The sequence below is a fragment of the Carassius carassius genome, chromosome 6, assembly GCF_963082965.1.
Source record: "Carassius carassius chromosome 6, fCarCar2.1, whole genome shotgun sequence".
Lineage (NCBI taxonomy): Eukaryota > Metazoa > Chordata > Actinopteri > Cypriniformes > Cyprinidae > Carassius > Carassius carassius.
In genome coordinates, this window is record NC_081760.1 from 31,363,046 (window position 1) to 31,384,542 (window position 21,497).

The window sequence follows — 21,497 nt, forward strand, 5'->3', positions numbered from 1 at the left end:
ATATTTGCATTTTATAGGCCTACCATATAAAGTATACTCATGGTTTATTAGACATTTATGATCTACTAATTTTTATCCACTTATTTCCACAATTCATGCCACAACCTTTTGGTTATTTTACACTGTAGTGCACTTAGATTTAGAGAGCCTTTTGGATTTTGTTTGTTTGTTCTGGTCTTATATTTAATTTAGATTTTTTTGTTATTTAAATATTACATATCTTAAATGCAAACTCACCACAGATCTGGTTTTTGCTTTGTCATTGTGGAGTATAAAGTGTAAATTAATGTGAAAAAAATATTTAAAGCATTTTAAACAAAGGCTGCAACATAAAACAATAGCTGCAGCAACTTGACAAATGTAATGTGAAATAAATAAATAAAATGATTCAATATTTTATGAATGCACTTTGTTTGATCTTTCATTATGCATAAAAACTACAGATTACATGACAAAATATTCAACAGAATTTTATGAAAAATAAATGGAGATACAATAAAGACAAAAGCATTTGATTCTCTTTTTCTTTTTTTAGGTTTTAATTTTACATTTTCATATACAGGTATTTTCATGCTTGACTCCTGATTTGTCAAAACGTTTTTTTTTTTTTCCAGAATATTCAATATTTTTATTTGATCATTTTATCTTAATGCTTAACACATTACAAAACTCAACATAATGCAGTTGGCCAATTTCAAAGCTGTTTCCCCCATAACTTAAGACATATCTATGATTCACATGACAAAAATAGCATTTGACTGGCAAAAATAAACCAAAAACAATCTAAAATTTCTCAATATGAAACATTCTTAAAACAAGGAAAATAGAGGACAATATAAAAGAGAAATACAATCAGAAATGCATGAAGACAATTATGCAGATGAGTAACAGTACCTCTGTGTTGTGGATGCATAGCATTTAATCAAGCACAAATGCAAACATACACATGATGCATGGGCTCACACATGCACAGACACACACATACCAAACAATGGCACGTTCTTAGAAATGGAGCATTATGAAACAGGTCAAGAATTGACCTAACATAAACACTGGCCTAAAACAGGGTATAAGAACAGTAAAGAACAGTTAAAAGGAACTATATCATATTTTATGCAAATTCTTGAGTTTTCAAAATTCATTTTGGCAAAATATAACTAAATTAAACTACCAATCTATCTAGCTACATTTGCTCATAGCTTTCTTCTGTTTTAAAGCTGAACATATTTAATGCTAAATGTTGAGTAAAGCAGCACTTCTTAGCTTAAACCGCCAAATTGGTTTCCTGTACCGTGAAAATGTGATATTCTATAAAATAATAATCCTTTCTATTTTGATATATAAAAAAATAAAATAAAATGCTGCTCTATTTTAATTAATCAAAACACTGAATCTTATGCACACATTGTCATCCGTACAAAAATAGTACAAGTTCTCAATACACTAGACTGAATAAATGGAATGATGTCGCATGATGATACAAATTAGATTATACAAGCATTCATATGCGCTAAACTATACTTCTCAGTTCTAGGAAACAGATTCAGAGCAAGAAATCCAGTTAGAAGTACCAGAGTTGACTAAATAAACCCCCATTTACAACTGTTTTACACAAACTCACACCGCAACATCATTTAAGCAGATAAACCATGTCGGCTGCTTCAATAACCTGCATTTTCTTAGTCTTTCTATTCCCTTATTTTCATATCCCCTCCACCTCTCATTCTTACTTTTCACACATTCCTTTCTTTCATTTTTCTTTCAAACTTACCTTTCACCTTTAACCAAATGTCATTCTCATGTTAGTTGTGTTAATTCATCCCCAAACTTGTATTGAGAATAGGATCCCTGCTTACTTGTTTCACATTTACATAGTTATTTGTACCAATTAGTCACACTTTTTTTCATCCGAGTTCTCATTTTCATATGATTTCTCGCACTTCTAGAACATCCTTCCACTGCCATTGAGCACGTCCCGTCCTCTTCACAGTTGCTGTTCCTCATCTTCAGAGATGCCCTGGGCTTTAAGCTCCTCCAGTACATTGTCGATATAGCCAGAGTCTGGATAGCCATGTCCAGTGAGATTGGAGCCAAATTCTGTCTTGTGATGGATCTCGTTCCAGATGACAGTGTCTGATTCTCCCGTGGTGCTTGAGGTGCCCACTGAGAAGATCAGCCGTCGATCCCACGCCACCAATAACAGCCTTAACACCTAAAAACCAGACAGTATATTGATATCATTAAAAGAATAATAATCATTATATACATTCAATCTAAATGTCTTCTCATACCCTCTTTGGTACAATTGGTGGATATATGTGCTGACATATGTTTTAACAGTAAGAAAACTTTGCAATGCTAATTTTGCAATACTCGGATTTAAATGTACCTGAAGTTTAACCTTAAGAGACAGAAGTGTATAGTGGCCAAAAAACTAAAACAATCTTTCCATATGATTCACTGATCTAAAACAACCGGAAAAAAATACATGACTATTCAAAAGTTTGGGGTCATTCAGATATATATATATATATATATAATGGCTGCTGAAAACTCAGCTGTGCCATCACAGAGAAAATAGAAGTGCAATAATATTTCAGAATATTAGAGTTTTTACTATATTTCTGATCAAATAAAAAAAAGCCTGTGTGGGCATAAGAGATTTAAAAAACTAAAACCAACCCCAAAATTGGGAGCAGTAGTTTTGAACACAAACTGTGTGATGAGAGGACTTACCTTGCGTCCTTTTTCATTGTCTGGGAGATAGCAGTGACGGGGAAATCCTCTTGCAGTAAAAGGCTTCCCCGGATTTGGATGCTCAGGACCCTTGGGAGAGATAGGATAGAAGAGGAGATATTCGATTAAATATAATGATGATTGTGTGGAGTCCAAGTGATGCACTGAAAATAGACTACGATCTGACTGTTTTACAGAACATAACTTCATATATACCATATGATATAGTTATACCTGTATGCCGGGCGGTATGTTATATATGATGCGAATGGTTTTGCAGTCTGGGTGTCCTGGAAGTGAGTGCGGGATGACATGGTACTCCATTTTACCGGGCGGCTGGTTGCCCGTCTTTACTCCATTTATTGTCTTGCATGTGGGACACTGCAGGCTGCCATCTTTGTTGCCATTGTTGTACATGGCCACTAGGCACTGCAAGTGATAAAGATGCCCACACTGTGCCAGTCGTCCAACAGACTCACCTGGACCCTTATACCCTGAGGGTCCTCCCAGAGCCTCCATACAGATAGTACAATCCTGAAATGAAACCGAGAATACTGATATAACACAAACTACAAAAAAAAAAAGACAAATAATAATAATTTCAATAAGATGCAACATTTACATCTAACCAGTGACATTTACATCTATGGCCAGAATGTCTTGTCTTTTTAATTTGAGTGTTTTGTTTCTAAATGTTTGTTCTAAAAATGTATTTCTTGAATTTCAATGGTTTTGGCAGCCAATAAATTACCATACAAAAGACATTGTAGCCAGCGCAAAATATGTTTATACTGGTCGCATATAAACCCATATCTAATGTTGTCTGGGTCATGATTTTTATCATTTACCTTGGATAGTTTGTTAAAAGTTTTTGAGGTTGACCTATACTGCAACCTAATTTAGCTGACTCTCATCAAGTCAAGTCTATTTTATTTGTATAGTGCTTTTCATAATACACATTGTTTCAAAGCAGCTTTATAGAAAATCATGATTTTAATGTTTATAAAGTTTTAATATCCTCATGCATTTAGCAGATTAGAGCTGGGTGATAATAAAGCTTACATTTTTTTGCGACAGCACAAGCAATCAAGCAGTCACCCTATGCAAGTGTACTTTATGTATGCAAATATTTCTATATCCAACTTTATATAAAAAGCTGAATATTAATTCAATTACATTTTATGATGAAAAAAAATCAGGCAGTTTAGATTTGCTATAGAGTACAGTTTGCTTTATGTGAGTGTACTGTATGCAGATGAAGTTGTATCTATCTTTATATATAAAGATGCATGATAACACAATTTACAAATTTGCAACAACAGAAACAATAACATAGCCGAGATGCTATATAATACATATTGCTTTATGTGAATATACTCTATGTATGCAGGTAAAGTAGGATGTACTATACAACCCGAATTCCGGAAAAGTTGGGACGTTTTTTAAATTTTAATAAAATGAAAACTAAAGGAATTTCAAATCACATGAGCCAATATTTTATTCACAATAGAACATAGATAACGTAGCAAATGTTTAAACTGAGAAATTTTACACTTTTATCCACTTAATTAGCTCATTTAAAATTTAATGCCTGCTACAGGTCTCAAAAAAGTTGGCACGGGGGCAACAAATGGCTAAAAAAGCAAGCAGTTTTGAAAAGATTCAGCTGGGAGAACATTTAATTGATTAATTAAGTTAATTGATATCAGGTCTGTAACATGATTAGCTATAAAAGCTTTGTCTTAGAGAAGCAGAGTCTCTCAGAAGTAAAGATGGGCAGAGGCTCTCCAATCTGTGAAAGACTGCGTAAAAAAATTGTGGAAAACTTTAAAAACAATGTTCCTCAACGTCAAATTGCCAAGGCTTTGCAAATCTCATCATCTACAGTGCATAACATCATTAAAAGATTCAGAGAAACTGGAAAATCTCTGTGCGTAAGGGATAAGGCCGGAGACCTTTATTGGATGCCCGTGGTCTTCGGGCTCTCAGACGACACTGCATCACTCATCGGCATGATTGTGTCAATGACATTACTGAATGGGCCCAGGAATACTTTCAGAAACCACTGTCGGTAAACACAATTTCGCTGTGCCATCAGCAGATGCCAACTAAAGCTCTATCATTCAAAAAGGAAGCCATATGTGAACATGGTCCAGAAGCGCCGTCGTGTCCTGTGGGCCAAGGCTCATTTAAAATGGACTATTTCAAAGTGGAATAGTGTTTTATGGTCAGACGAGTCCAAATTTGACATTCTTGTTGGAAATCACGGATGCCGTGTCCTCCGGGCTAAAGAGGAGGGAGACCTTCCAGCATGTTATCAGCGTTCAGTTCAAAAGCCAGCATCTCTGATGGTATGGGGGTGCATAAGTGCATACGGTATGGGCAGCTTGCATGTTTTGGAAGGCTCTGTGAATGCTGAAAGGTATATAAAGGTTTTAGAGCAACATATGCTTCCCTCCAAACAACGTCTATTTCAGGGAAGGCCTTGTTTATTTCAGCAGGACAATGCAAAACCACATACTGCAGCTATAACAACAGCATGGCTTCGTCGTAGAAGAGTCCGGGTGCTAACCTGGCCTGCCTGCAGTCCAGATCTTTCACCTATAGAGAACATTTGGCGCATCATTAAACGAAAAATACGTCAAAGACGACCACGAACTCTTCAGCAGCTGGAAATCTATATAAGGCAAGAATGGGACCAAATTCCAACAGCAAAACTCCAGCAACTCATAGCCTCAATGCCCAGACGTCTTCAAACTGTTTTGAAAAGAAAAGGAGATGCTACACCATGGTAAACATGCCCCGTCCCAACTATTTTGAGACCTGTAGCAGAAATCAAAATTGAAATGAGCTCATTTTGTGCAAAAAATTGTAAACCTTCTCAGTTTAAACATTTGCTATGTTATCTATGTTCTATTGTGAATAAAATATTGGCTCATGTGATTTGAAAGTCTTTTAGTTTTCATTTTATTAAAATTTAAAAAACGTCCCAACTTTTCCGGAATTCGGGTTGTATATATCTATATCTTACTTTCAATATATTTCTGAGTGCTAATAAATTTGACATTTTTCACAAACAAAAGAATCAAGCAGTCGAAATTGCAATACAGTACATATGATTTTGAGTGTACTGTATGTATCTGGGTAAGGTTGGATCGACTTCCAGTAGTTGTATAATTTGTTAATTAATTTGAGTTTTTAATTTGTTATCTGGTAATATTAAAAATTATGAAACCTGTAAGGTTTTGTTTAATTTTATATTAATTTGTATTAATAAAATTGTAGATATATTTTGCACAATTAAAAAACACATTTATCTTTTAACACTTATTTTAAAGAAACAATGATATCTTACTTCTTCTGGTGGATTCCTGACCTTCTGTAAGTACCTTTTTACCACTTCCTCAGGTGTTCTACCTGGAAAACAAATCACTTGTGTTACATTTCAAAATGTATTCAAATTTCATTTTGTGTGTATATAAAACTGTTGGATGGCCATTGATAGAGACAGTTGGTAGTGATTGGTGGCTGCTGCATTATGTTTCATTTTTTATGACTTTATTCATGACATTCCCCGTAATGTATTATGCCATGAATTGATAAAGTGCAACCTAACTTAAGGACTTTGGTCTTCGCTTCACTTTCAGAAACAAAATTATGCAGCAACACTGCAGTACATCTGTGAATTTGTCTTTAAGTACAAAGAACCATGAACTCTCACCTTTGCGTGCTTGTTTCTTGGTGGTCTTGCGGTAACAGTGCCCAATGCCAGGAATTGGTTTGATGTCACTCTTGCTGACAGGTGGGGGATGCAGAACTAGTTTTGGTGGACGGGTCAAACATACAGGTAATCCTGCTGCACTCATCAGAATACCTGTAATACCTGCAAGGCATCATAATGCATATGTTTTAACAAATTACAATGTATAAACTAGAATATGTAATGTACTGTTAGTTTGTCATTTCTGAAAATGTATTAAGAATGCGTCTTATTTTCCTACCAGCTAAAGCCGGATGGATAGGGCTGGAGCCATTGAGATTCTTCACTGGTACTGTCGGTACCCTAGGAGGAAAAAAAAAGCTCTATAAGGCCAATGGACAAACTGACTGCTGTCTTACTGAATGTTCTCATGCATCGCCAAAAAACCTCAAAACTGCAGTATTGTTCCCTCTTGAAGCTGAAGATCTTTTAGTGTAGGGGTGTTGCAATATACTGTGATATTTTAAATATAAAATACTAATATTGTGTTTACACTACACATTTGATAATATACAGTGCAAGTAACTGGTATCTGGTTGATGCTCCAACATAGTAGGTGGCAGTATTGCCTTATTGGTTGCCATCCTACATAAAAAAATTAAAATAAAAAATTCCACACACTCGTATTTTGAGTGTATTTCATTGAACATAAGAGAAAACACAAAATAAAGTTAAAGATGAATTTGACTTTAAATTTCTATAAATATCATGATAATGTTGCTTGTTGCATAAAACTAGCCCACAGATATTCTACCAATTTCTTCATTACAAGGAATTTTCTCAGCAATCTATTGAATTTCTAGAGTCCAACACGCAGTTCTTGTTCAACGACTAACAAACACATAAACCATTGTTTTGCCTCCAACATCAACAGTCATATGATACTTGACTGAAGGTGCATTTTGACAATTTTGGCAAAGCATCAAATGACTATTTACCATTATATAAGCACATTTTTGGTCAAATCTGTGTAAAAAAAAAAAAAAAAAAGAACAACAAAATACCAAACGCATCTCACAGTAAGTTTTCTTGTCAAAAAATGCACAATAAAAAGAAAGAAAAACCCACAGAAAGCAACTCTAATGTACAGTGCTTTTACTTCCCTCTTTACACCCTCATTGGTCTTGTCTGCGGTGTTCTCACACTTATTTTCTGATCTCATTTTACTGCAGTCTGTTAGCTGCTAGTCTTAACAAAAGGATTTGTCTATACATATTTACATTTAGAAAAATATATATGAATGTAGCAGCTGTTGCCGAGTCTGCATGTCATGCACGTACTGATCTTGCTGTCAGATATTGAGTATTACAGTATACTATTTTTCAGATGGTTGGTGACTAACCTCAAAAATGTATATACAGTTACAGCACATACATTAAAGGCAGCAGACAATTATATTTTGATGTTGGTCTTATGATGATATAAAAACATACATATATATTATCATCAATTTAAAATAAATCAAGGAGAAGCTTCATCTAAGAGCCGCAAAAGCATATTCTAAAACTACATATAAACTAAACTAAATACTACTATGTCACTAGTTCATAGTGATAAAAGAAACCTTTTTTTGACACTGATAAATAATTTGTCTACTGCCCACTGATCTATTATATATACATAGATCAGTGCTACTGCCACATTTTCTTTTTCTCTTGAACAGAAGTTCTGTTTGAGTCACACTTTATTTGCAACATGATGTTATTCACACGAAAGTGAAAACTGAACCAATTATGTTGAAGTGGTTCAGTGGTAAAAGAAGCAGATGTTGCATGTTTGCTTAAAATGATGACAGATCAACATATAATGATTGGCTAAAACACATTTTGTTTTAAATACTGCAACAGTAGTTGTTATTAATATGCCTGTTTCGTTTTCCATTGAAATAACAGAAGTGCCTGAAGTTTTGAGGGTAGATGGCAGTTTGGGAAAGGCCAGTGGGGAAGCTTTTGACCTTCACTGACCCTTGATCTTCCTTTACAACAGACTTGTCTCTTTGTTTTCTTTCACACACATGCCCAACACCTGCTGCACAACGCCTCCAGATGGCTTTATGTCTAAAACAGGAGGTACATTAGAAAGAGCACCAGACTCACAGTGTTCTCCTGCATTTAAAAGCACACATGTATGGAACACCAGTGTTTTATTTGTATTTGCTTTAATCTAGCCGTAACATCAAAATTAGCCAAAAATAATAAAAATACTCTTTTTTTTTTTATCCACTCCAGCTACGTCCCAAACCGCCAACAAGAAAAATGTCATGTCTAATGCTTCAGGAAAACACTGGGACACGATTGTTGTAACAGTCAATCTCTAAACCGTTTGCTCGTTACCCCAAATCCTTCTTAATGTAGTCATGCACACACACTCTACTATGTCAACTGCTTCAGTGAGACAGCATTGTGTTACTAATGCAGACCAGCCCATGTCATGTCAACAAAGGTCGCTGCAGAAACCCAGCGTGAACATGAACTCACCACTGAGAACCATGGGAAAAGCCAGAGAAACAGCTATATGAATAAACGGCATGGGGAGGGAACGAATAAAACCATTCTGTCCCCAGATGGTCATCAAACAGAGCAGACATGGATGATTTAGCAGTGTAAGAAACGTGAGAAACTCACTCCCTCACAGAGGAGGGTAAAATACGAGAACACACAAATACACGAGTGGAACTATTAACCTATTAACACTATAATATATGCCAGTGATTTTACATTTACATTTAGTCATTTATCAGATGCTTTTATCCAAAGCGACTTATAAATGAGTACAATAGAAGCAATTATTATTATTATTTAGGTAACCTTTTTTGTGTAATGTCCACAAAATGGCCTATGATTAGTTTCTTTGCGGTTGAACTGATGCATTTTGAACATCGCGGTTAAATACGTATAGCCAAAGCCATGCACTGTTACGATCTAACGCCCTGTAAATGCCAGATTTTTTTAAACAAATAGGCCTACCAGAATGCAAAAATCAGACATTTCAGGAAGCAGGATCCACCAGGATCAAATTAAGCACAGGTTATAATACTCTCATAAAAATATATCATGTGACCAACAGTATTTTGCTGCAGCAGCGCTGATGGAAGCGGTTCACTGACTGCGTGCCACAGCCACAATTACGCTTGGGATAATTTTATGTTAAATAGCATAATGTCAGTTGAAAACATTGCAATTGTGTATTAAAATACAACAACGAGCACCACAAAACCATTTAAAGAGGCGTGTACAGCGGTCTCCGTGACAGGATAGGAAACCGTCAACAAGGTAAAATGATCTCAAACATAACGTGCTCTCTACAGTTTATCAAATGACAATAATCACATCAATTAATTTTACAATCCTGCTACTAGCATTTTATTCAGACTAAAACCCCTTTATTTCGGGTGAGAAAGCTGTTGAAATTGGCTTTTGCAGATCCTGTCATACCAGTGACTGCATGTCGCTGAAATAGACGCTGATTAATATTCTTTAGTCGTTGACTCTATTAATTTTTTTTATTTGAAAAGAAAGTTTCAGTAGAGCAGCATTTATTTTAAACAGAACTCATGTTACATTATAAGTATCTTTATTGTCACTTTTGATCAATTTAATCCATTCTTGCTTAATAAAAGTATTCATTTCTTTACTGTACTGACCCCAAACCTTTTAATGATATTGTATATTATAAATTTAAATCATAATATAATGATATGAACTATACAGTATACTGGGGGAAATTGAAAGACAAGGAAAAAATTAATTTCTCACCCAGAGGCAATCAGGGCCCGTGACTGTGCCATGGCAATTCTGTGCAAAGCAGGCTGACTGAGCCCTGTCAGACTGGCACGAGTTGGTAAAGGGGCAGCACACGCAGCGGAGCGTTGAGAGGACAACGTTGTTGAAGATGCTGTGGATGATGTGGGAATGGTTGATGTGTTAATAAGCATGGCTGTAGCCACAAATGTTGCTGAAGACGAAGAGCTTGGGACAGATGAAGGCTGCGGATTTGACGCTGGCAGAGTTAGAGGCGGTGAACGGCTAGAGGAGATTGAAAGATTGGCAGTATCTGACATGAGAAGAGACAATGACTGATCAAAAGCAGAATTCTTGGCTTCTTCTGAGAGCGAACATTTTAAAGATGTGCCCCGTGGTAGTGTATGAGAATTCGAGTTTAAAACAGACATGGATGAAGAAGAGGATGGAAGTGTCCCAAAGTTGAATTTAGGACTGTTTGGCTTTGTTGCACGTCCCAGTGTCTGTGATGAGGTTCCATTTGCCTTTACACTCAACACTAGCCTGCACTGCTGGCAGGAACATGGCTGTCCAGGAGGATTGAGAGATGATATCGAAAGCATCCCGTTTGGGTATACCGCACTTCCTTTTCTACTCAAAGTAGAACCAGATACACCAACCCCAAGATGTGCCCCAGATGAGCCCCCTCCTGATGTAACTCCTCTAGTCACGCCTCCAGTTCCTGAGCCTGTACCCCAAGCCTGTGAGGTTTTAGGCAGTGGCCCAGAGACCAGTGGGTAAACCCTATCGGAGCGTCTCTGCAAACGCCTCTGCTGCTGTGTTTGCCTGTTAATTTGGGTCATGGTCTGGAAGTCCACAAAGTAGCAAAAGCCAATCGATGTCAGGTCCAGCCAGGGTTGCTGCCTGTCCCACGCCGCTTGCAAGGCAATGATAACCTCCATGTCATAGGTCGTCCAGGAACCTGCGTCATTTTCCCACTCCCATATCCAGCCTTGGCCTGGTGCTGAGGTGGGATCATAGAAACTCCGTCGCACTGGTCTTAACGTACCTGAGGAGGTAAAAAATAAGGTTATAAATCAATTATAATAAAATAGATATAATGAACCAGTTAAGAGGATCGTATACTTGTGTTCATCTGAAGAAAGAAATTCATATGCACAGCTTGAGGGTGAGTAAATGATAAGAGACTTTTCATTTTTGGGTGGAGTATCCCTTTAAATAAAGTGTTTCTTACAAGAGTCAGCCAGTCATGTTATGTATGTAACATTCATTTGATCATCAGCAGCCTTAATTCTACTTCTTTTATAAATACCAGAACAATACTGCATATCAAAGGCATTCAGCTGGTATCACAGAAGAGCAGGATAAAATGGCACAATGTCTCCAATGTAAGCATTCAATCCTCCATTATACCCACTGAATGCCTATTGTTGTGTTTTGCACATGTTTGAATTTAAACCCATTTATCAGAAAAGAAATGTTTCTATGCTCTTTCTAGATCAAATCGGGATCTGGAGGGTTTAAGAATTCTTCAATCAAATTTAAAGCATCCATTTAGCTAATGCATGAGATACATTTAGGAATTTATGACCAAGTCCTGGGACACACAAAGAGTAGGAATGTAACGATTAACCGCGAGCCGGTTGAAAATTGATTCAAACGTGGCGATTCAAATCAGTTGAGATGCTAAACAAATCACGATTTGGAGGTTATATGAATGTATGTCTGAGAGGAACTTACTGTCTTTAGAAAAGTTTAGATGGTATTTTTTCCTTTTCATCTTGCCTCTGTATAAAGCATATTAAAGTTCATAAGTGCAGCGCTGCTTTGTTTACAATGGAAATGCTTTAAGCGTCACCTGCTGGCAGAGAGTGAATCCGCGTCTCGTTCAGCTCGTCTGCTGTTTTCCATCTCATGCAGATATTTTTTATGTATAGTTTCACAAAACATTAGTCAAATCATTCTGTATTTGCATGAACTTTCTAAATTATACAATCTAATTTAGATTAAAAACTACTCATGTTGCATGTATGCATTATCTTTGTTTGGATCATGATAACATGATAACATGCAGTGGTGGCCTGCCTCTAATTTTAAATGGAAAGAGCAAAGACAAAGGCTTATTTTGTTTATATGAAGAGATTTATTTTATTTGTGTCACTTATTTATTTTATATTTACATTTACATTTCACTTTTGTTATTTAACAGACACTTTTATCCAAAGCGACTTACAAATGAGGACAATAGAAGCAATCAAAACCAACAAAAGAGCAATAATATGCAAGTGCTATATTAGTATATATTATAGTGTTATATTTTAATTTCAAAAAGAAATGTGGAGTATTTTGTCTGAACAACAATAAAAGCACACTTTTAATTTATAACTTAATCTTGTAAAAAAACAAATTGTGACTCGAATTGAATCGTGAAATCAAACTCATGAATCGAATCAAATCTAATCGTGACTAAAGTGAATTGTTACATCCCTAACAAAGAGTAAGCAAAAACCCATCTGAATAAATCGATTTGAGCATAAAGCAAAGAGCTGTTGAACACAAAAGACCCACTGAGGTGTCAACTTTAGCACAAGAGGAGAACTGTGAACATACGGTGTTCTAGAAGCAAAAAAAAAAAACTACTTAAAAAAAAACAGATACAGCTACTAGATCTTCAAAAAAACACTATTGGAATACAAAAAGTTGATTTTTTTTTTTTATGTCCATTTTACATGTTGCACAATTTTGCAGATATTATGTAACTTCAGTCAAATTATAGACATCAATATGCTTTGTTTCATCCTTCATTATGTCTGAACTCACTTAACCAGCTTTGTGCCTCGATCACAGTCATTCCCTTTCAGCTCTATTGTGAGCTGAATGAAACAATGTCTTTTTGTTACAGATGAATTAGATGAACAACTATTTGCCATGATTTTTTTGTTGTTGCTGTTTGTAAGAAGTCATTTCACTGTATTATAAAGTCAAGATTATGATAAACACATGGTTTTTTTTTTTAACTGCATGTGAGCGGCACATACGCTGCATGGCAGGGACATTCAAATGATGTATCTCAGGGGCTGCTTTTAGAAAGTGTGGTATGTTCTGAGGCCAGAGATAAAATAACAAAATCAATAAAATTTGCACAAACTTTGTTCCTTTTTGCATTTGATATATATATATATATATATATATATATATATATATATATATATATATATATATATATATATATATATATATATATATATTATACACACAATAAAAAGGAAAAAAGGAAAACAAATTTATAAAATATAAACTTCTTACAAACAAAATTTAATCCAAATCTTTTGAAAGCCAGCCTAGTGTATCTGCATGTGCTTTCGCAACACAATTTATTTATATATATAATGACTTGATGAAATGTGAAACATTTCATGTATTAATCAGATTATTCTACCAATTAATGTAATTTCAGTTTTCAACCCCGCCTGCACTGCAAGCAACATGGCATGACACTCCCATAAAGCCTTCAACAAGGCTGCCCACAATAAACTGACACTGCCAGGGCCATAGCCACTTTTAGGGTATAAGCCAAAATGCGCTGTTTATGTGTATGTCCCCTTAAAATGAAAATGAGCTGCTGCTCCCGCCTCCCTTCTCAGAAGAGTGTGGAGCTTCAAGAGCTCATGCTTGCGGGCATATCAATGTTACGGTTTAACTGGTGGTGACAGTGTTACTGACCTCACATTGCTTCCAAATGTAATTTACCACATTCCTATTCACAATAATTCTGGTGGCACATGAAAACAGGCAGAGACAATGGTAGCTTTAGCAATATTAGTGGGGAGAGAGAGAGAAGAGGAATTGTTGAATAAAGTCGTTAATTTTGTTTTCTTCTCATACAAAAAGTATTCTCGTCGCTTCATAATGTTATGGTTGAACCACTGATGGCAGATGGACTATTCTGACGACGCCTTTCATACTTTTCTGGACCTAGACAGTGTATTTTTCTTGGCAATCTATGGGACAGTCACAAGCCTCTTGGGTTTTCATCCAAAATATCTTAAATTGTGTTCTGAAGACGAACAAAGGTTTTATGGGTTTGGAACGACATGGGTGTAAGTGATTAATGACAAAATTCTCCTTTTGGGGTGGAGTATCCCTTTAACAAAACCAAAAAAAAATAATAATATTCAGTCATAATGGTGTAAGAAGGCCCCCAAATTGGAGGTCACATAGCATTACAGGGGGTGACCCATAACTCGTTGGGCTTAAATGGAGGGAATGCACACAAAGGATCCTTATAGCATGAATCAGAGGAAGAGAGAGAGAGAGAGTTGTAAATGCAAGGAAGAAAAGGGGGCCAGCCATAAGTGGTTTTCAGCACTGAAAATCATTAAGGATGGAAGACAAACTTTTGCTTGCAGCTCAAGCAAAACAAGCAGAAAGCAAGCTCAAAAACTATACTACCAGTCGAAAGTTTGAAATAATTCTGATTTTTTAAACTTTTTAAAAATGTCTTATTTTCACCAAGACTGCATGTAATTAAATAAAAATACAGTAAAAAATGTAATATTGTGAAATATTATTACAATTTTAAACAACTGTTTTTTTATTTTATGTATTTTAAAATGTAATTTATTCCTGTGATGGCAAAGCTGAATTTTCGGCATCATTACTTCAGTCTTCAGTGTCACATGATCCTTCAGAAATCATTCTAAAATGCTGATTTGGTGCTTAAGAAACATTTCTTGTTATTATCGGTTGAAACTATTTTTTTTTTTAGTTTCTTCTAATCAAAGAATCCTGAAAAACAAAATGTATCATTTTCTCAGTATTTATATATACCGTATATATATATATATATATATATATATATATATATATATATATATATATATATATATATATATATATATATATATATAAAAGCAGCAAAAAATGTTTTTAACATTGAAAATAATTAGAACAACAGTTATTTGACTAGAGGTAGGTTTGTGTGTGTGTGTGTGTGTGTGTGTGTGTGTGTGTGTGTGTGTGTGTGTGTGTGTGTGTGTGTGGGAGAGGCAGTGATACCAACAGAAATGATTCAGAGACTGATCAACCAAAAAGAAACTACAACATTCCCTCAACTCTTCAGCCTAACCATGTGAGAGTCATTGGATGAAGTGAAACACAATGTGTGTGTGTGTGTGTGTGTGTGTGTGTGTGTGTGTGTGTGTGTGTGTGTGTTATACTAATCTCCAAACTGCATTGCAATGTAGAAAACAGAGTAACTGACGGCTAGGGCTGGATATTGTTCAAAATCTTTCGTTCCGGTGCCAATTTCGATACCTCAGTTTCGATACCGGTTCCTAACGATACATTTTTTTTCGATACCATGTTTTAAAATCCATTTCAACGTCAACACAAATACATTAAACACAAAACTTTTATTTTTCACCTTAATTAAAACAAATTCTGGTAACACTTCACACTCAGGATAACATTATTAATACAACTGGTTGTGTTTTTTGGATAGGGGTGCGCCATTTAGGGGCGGACTGGGACCAAAAAGTTGCCCTGGACTTTCTGGCCCACAGCAGCCCACCACATCATAACGCAAATGCCCCATGTTTTGATGTCATTTATTAATTTAATATTTAAGCAAACAGTTTGGGGATTTTAACCTATAGGGCAACTGATCCTCCGTTGAAAAAAAGAAAAAGAAAAAAAAGAACAGCAGCTGTTCATTTAGCGACTCCTAGTGAGCGATACATGCTCATCAAGACACAAACATTCTTCTAGAACTCACACTTTGCATTCAGTTAGCAGATCCATATGAATCATGCATGAAATAGAAGTTTATAAACTCAAACGATAGCTTTATGTGCTTTACAGATGAACCTGAAGTCTTTATTCATTCGAGATGTTCAATAATAGATAATCTTTGGCTCGGTAATACAAGTTCATGATCCGATTAGTGAACCGATGATTCTTTTGAGTCAATCTCTTAAAATAATAATTTATTTTGTTTAATGAAACCAGTGTGGAAACCACTGTTTCACAAACTGGATAGATCTGAGGTGCAGGGCTCACAAAATCGTTAGCCCCACGTCCCGGGGCTATTGTGTTTTCCAGTCCGATGGGCTATCGTGAATAGTGATGTAAAATTCCTAACTTGATTCGCGTTGTTCACTCGCTTGAAGGGGTGAAACGGATCGTTGCTGATCGTTTGCACTTGTTTCTAAATATTGCTGACTCAAGCGTTTTAAACATTTCGCGCGTGTTAGGAGGTTGCGCTCACTCATTCAAACCACGCGCTATGAGCAGTATTTCAGACAATGCGCGTACAGAGAATGAATTAATCTTTCGCGCATCGTAACTTCTGAATGAACACATACACACAATTATATCAAAATAATTGTCTCTGCAAGTATTCTCGTAAACACAGTCGATTATGTTTTAAGTGACCGTATACAGTGGCCAGCTGCTTAGAGAAATTCGCTGTACCGGATAAATCTGTCTCTCTCTATCTCTGTTTTTTAGACGACATGAAAGGGGGCGTGTTTCAAGATATGCAATGGAGTAGACCAAACTAAACAGGGAGGGAGGGCAAAACACTCATCCAAACAAATGCTTCATTAAATTGGTGGTATTGCGGCTTTGGTTGCAGTACTCTTATCGCATATGTTGCACTTTGCTGACTCGGCATCCACTTTTATAAAGTGTAGCCACACTTTAGACCTCTTTGGCACTGTAAAACGGAAACGTTTTGAGAAAAAAAAAAACAACTACACTTGTGTTATGTGACTGCGAGTCTCTTCAGAAATCCTCCCCGTGACGTCACGTGGTGGTGGACAGCCAATCACGGCGAATTTAGGTCCTTGCATGCACGTATGCTACAAGCTCACACAGACACAGCCGATTGGCAAAAAAAAAAAAAAAACCCGGCCGCTTGGCTTTTGGACCCGAAATTTTCCACCGAAAGATAAATAATTTTTTCGATACTCATAGTATCGAAGTTTTTCGCTCGATACCATAAAGGCATCGAAGTTCAGTACCCAGCCCTACTGACGGCACCCCAAGGGCCCAGAGTTGATAAAACTACACACTAGCCTGTTGCATAGTAACAACCTTTTCTTCTCTCCTCAATCAATCTTTATAGTTTTATTCTTTCTAATAGAAGTGTGCTCATTTCCCTGGGCAGTCCTTTATGGAACTTCACTCTGTGTACGTGTGTCTGAGCAAGTTACTGTGCAGGTTTTTAGGGCAAGTCTTGACAGAGTAATAAAAGTTGCAAATGTCACTAACCTTATTTTAGATTGGTTGCAAAACATTACCTGAGACAAGTCAAAACTATTTGGGTGTTATCAAAAAATTTTGGGAGCTGCCTGGGTGTATGTGTATCGGTAAACCATTATTCAATTTAGACTTGTGTGGTTATGAATGTCTATGTGCACTTGATTAACACCAATGCACTTTATCCACATGGCTAATGCACCACAATGCACCACCTTCAGTGTCTGCAAATATACAGGTCTTCAAACACTTTAAATGTAAAGCTAAAGAAAGAGGTTTGGTCCAACTAAAATTGTGCAAGGTCCTAGAAAATGTTTTGTTACTCAACTTCAAGCATTAGAAAGCATTATATCTACAAAATTAATTTCTTCAGCATGTCTGGAAATTTTAGAAGAAAAATGGGTGGAGTTTTGTAACAAGTTGTGTTCTCTAGAGCATGACATGCCTTTTTTTCTGCACCTCTATTTTCTTACTCTCTCCATTTGTGTGGTCCAATCATGCATACATTTGTTTTTCATATGATATTGTTTAACATATATTGTCGGTTTATGGTGACAATTCTCCTTAGCCCAGGTAAGACACCTCTGATGTTGTCTGTGGTTCAGGAGTGGCTTAACAAGAGGAATATGATAACTGTAGCCAAATTAAGTCATAATTATAATCCTCATAAGTCATAATTACCCTCCTTGTGAAGGGTGACAATGATTATCTTCTGGACAACTGTTAGATCAGCAGTCTTCCCCATGATTGTGTATCCTAGTGATCCAAACTGAGAGATGATTTTGAAGAATGAGGAAACCTTTGCAGGTGTTTTGAATTGATTAGCTGATTGGCATGTCACCATATTCTAATTTGTTGGAATTGATGGGTTTTTGTTAAATGTGAGCCAAAATCATCACAATAAAAAAAAACTACTTCAGTCTGTGTGCACTGAATTTATTTAATACACAAGTTTCACAATTTGAGTTGAATTACTGAATTAAATTAACTTTTCCACTACATTCTAATTTATTGAGATGCACCTGTTTATCTGCCATTGTATATTGTTCCAATACAACAGCTGCCTGGGCAGACAGTGGACATTATTTAATGTCACACATTTCAAAACTTAAATGAGTGCATATGTATGAGTAGATCATTTTTTTTAATTTGCTGGTGAATGTGCGAAAACAACATGTCATTAAAACCGCTGAATGCAGAATGCAAGTGTACAGTATGTTTACTACAGAGCATAGAAGTGCTTTGAAATTATACATCACAAATTATATATTCACCACTCCCTTTGCTTGAGAGGCCCTTAACTCTTCAAGATGTTTTAACAATGATTCCATAAAACAGTTATCTGTTATTGATTTTTTTTTTCTAGTATCTCAATAATGCCTAGTATTTTCTTCAGTTTCACTAAGAGATACTAGCACTTATTCCTTTGCAACTACTCATAATTCCAAAAGCGCGACAATTTACCACTTGATTCCAATGTACCATGTATTCAAGTTGTTGCTGGATTCGATTCCAGTCTTGTTCATGAGGTTCTAGCACTTATGTATGGAAGCTTGTTTCCACCACGGGATTAAAAAAAAATGTGTCACTCTTTCATCTCACAATTCTGACTTCTTCTTCCTTGTAATTCTGACTTTACATCTCACAGTTCTGACAGTTCTTTTTTTCTCTTACTTTTTATCAACTTCAGAATTGTGTGAAAAAAAGGGTCAGAATTGCGAGATGTTAACTCACAACTGCAAGTGAGAAAAGAAACAAAACGGGACCGTGAGAAGCAAAGTCCTTTTTATTGTGAGACTGAGTTTATTTTTTGGTAGAAACGGGCTTCCATATTTACAGCTTGATTAAGTTACTAGTAACCATTTCAATAGTTATTAATATTCAGTCCAGCTTATTTGTACCTGCCTGAAGTTTTACTAGTACCTGCTACTAGTATCCATTCCTAAAATGTTACTAATAACATTTCTGATCTCACTGACTCATATGCAAGGACAACTCAGAACTGTTCATAGTTCAATTAAAATATCACTAAGATTAGCAAGAACTAATGTACTGTATTCGTTTTTCATTTCAAGCCACTAGTGAAATTTAAATACATACATAAAATCGTAACATTTCTACGTTGTTCTATAGAATTATTGTAAGAAATGGCTTGCCACAGGTAGACTGATGCGCTGCTGATCTTCATCTTACCGGTGTCCTGTCTGAACTGACGCATGGAGTGAAGATCGATGATGTAGGGCGACAGGCGGCTGTCAGCTCGGCCTAAAACGACGCTGCCGCCGCGGGGATCGCTTCTCATCACCTCCTCGATGTGGTGAGACACGGCCGGGCTGTACGGCCGCCAGCGCCCGTGCTCGTTCAGCCATTCCCACACGACCACGGCGGAGGCCAATAACGTCGTGTCCCTATACAAGTACAATAGAAAAACCTGTTAAGTATCACTAACCGTTTTGTGAACTCGTGAGGGCAGACAGGCTAATGGTAAGCACTGTAATGTTGTACTGACTGCGCTAACATCGATAGACACACGGGTATGTGTTTTGAGCTTTTATATTGTGATTTCCTATAAGTTATATAAGCATACACAATCTCAGGTGTAACAGTTACTCACATTTGTGTAAGGAACGCTTACGCGTGAGATCGCAGCATCAGGACAGAAATCTCCCTGTCACTTCCATGGCTGGCCGCGAGAGACAAGATCCCAACTCCTTGCGAGTGTCAACAAATACTCAACGGAGCAGTAGTCTTCTTCCTTATTCTACACATTCGGCGTTGACTCTTCCTCTGTTTGTGGTGTTTCTTCTTTATAGTTCCCTGAGACACGAGGTGCGACTTATCGAAAATCATGTAGACTTCGAGTAGACGAACTCTGGTGAACCACTTGTGGTTTTGTGAGCTGCCAACTGAGTTGAAGAAGCGAGTGACACCCAAAACCTCCCAAGCATCGCACACGAGTGTGAGTTAATGCTGCTCAACTAGTTCTGGAAATTCCGACTCTTTTTCGCGAATCGGTTCTTTCGAACTGTTAAAAAAGTAGGCCTACTATTTTAGAATATCTTTCTATGGCAGAAATAGTAATGCTGTTCTGAAATCAGCATGTGATTTTTTTTCTTTTACGTGGTAGTTACTGTGTGATTTAATTATCCAAATATGAAAGAGATGGTCTGATTTCGCAATATCATAATAGCATTCTAACATAATTGCTTTTAGTCGTATTCCATATTTTTATAAAGTATGAAAGCAGTATGCTGCTATTCTGAAATCAGTCTACAGCCACGGTTCTCGCTCGGACCGATTCAGTTCGATTCGCGAACAAGGAACGATTCGTTCACAGATCTGACGTTGCATCACGGATGCCGCAACCTGTTTGGTTGGTCATGTTTTTTCATGTAGTTTCCAGGTGAGCAACCAATATTGAATTGTGTAGCAACAAAAACAAAAAAAGCATAACTGCATAAATCAGACACTGACTTAATTTTAGCCTGTTTGCCTATATAAACAGTCAAGAATAAGATTAAAACTGATGAATTCTATCACTAAATATGATAAATATTAAACATAAGACTAAGGACATCACCGACACATGCATTTTTATACAAAATGTTTTTATACAAGAGACTTTTAAAGAAATTAAAGCTTGGTTTAGCCAGACCAGAGTCATGTTAGTGAAACTGCTACTGCTTAATATGTTTTGTATCTATTTTTGTTATTATAAACACAAGGAAAAGTATTATGTTACCATATCAATGTTTTAAAACATAAGAATAAACACTAGTATCAAGTGTTCAAAACAAAAACAAAATAAGTGCCATGAAACACAATAATATTACCTACTGGCTATGGCGGGATGTTTTCATAGGGGTGGCCAGGGAGGGGGTGGCACAGAATTTTTTTATTTTTTCAATATAAAAATATGTTTGATTATAATGTACAGGACTGTTTTAGTGCCTAAAACACAACTGCGTACAATTAATTTCTACTTAAAGGGTTAGTTC

At 36.3% G+C, this 21,497-nt stretch overlaps 1 protein-coding gene across 1 annotated transcript; it reads right to left on the minus strand.

Annotated features, from left to right (window-relative positions):
- Window positions 1-1,973: 1,973 nt before the first annotated feature.
- Window positions 1,974-20,464, minus strand: LOC132142628 (E3 ubiquitin-protein ligase DTX4-like). The gene is made up of 9 exons (XM_059552632.1): window positions 20,114-20,464; window positions 19,693-19,907; window positions 10,252-11,284; window positions 6,738-6,799; window positions 6,458-6,619; window positions 6,092-6,153; window positions 2,971-3,270; window positions 2,737-2,826; window positions 1,974-2,212 (listed from the first exon to the last, which is right to left on the minus strand). Coding segments are annotated over exons 1-9 (2,154 nt in total). The 5' UTR covers window positions 20,116-20,464; the 3' UTR covers window positions 1,974-1,984.
- Window positions 20,465-21,497: the final 1,033 nt, after the last annotated feature.

Bases quoted from the DNA above. Each gene is read 5' to 3' on its own strand.
- LOC132142628 (XM_059552632.1), bottom strand. The intron at 6,800-10,251 runs GTGAGAAATTAA...TTTTCCTCCTAG, and splicing joins CGGGCCCTGATTGCCTCTGG to GGTACCGACAGTACCAGTGA. The intron at 6,154-6,457 runs GTGAGAGTTCAT...TTTGTTTTCCAG, and splicing joins CAAGAAACAAGCACGCAAAG to GTAGAACACCTGAGGAAGTG.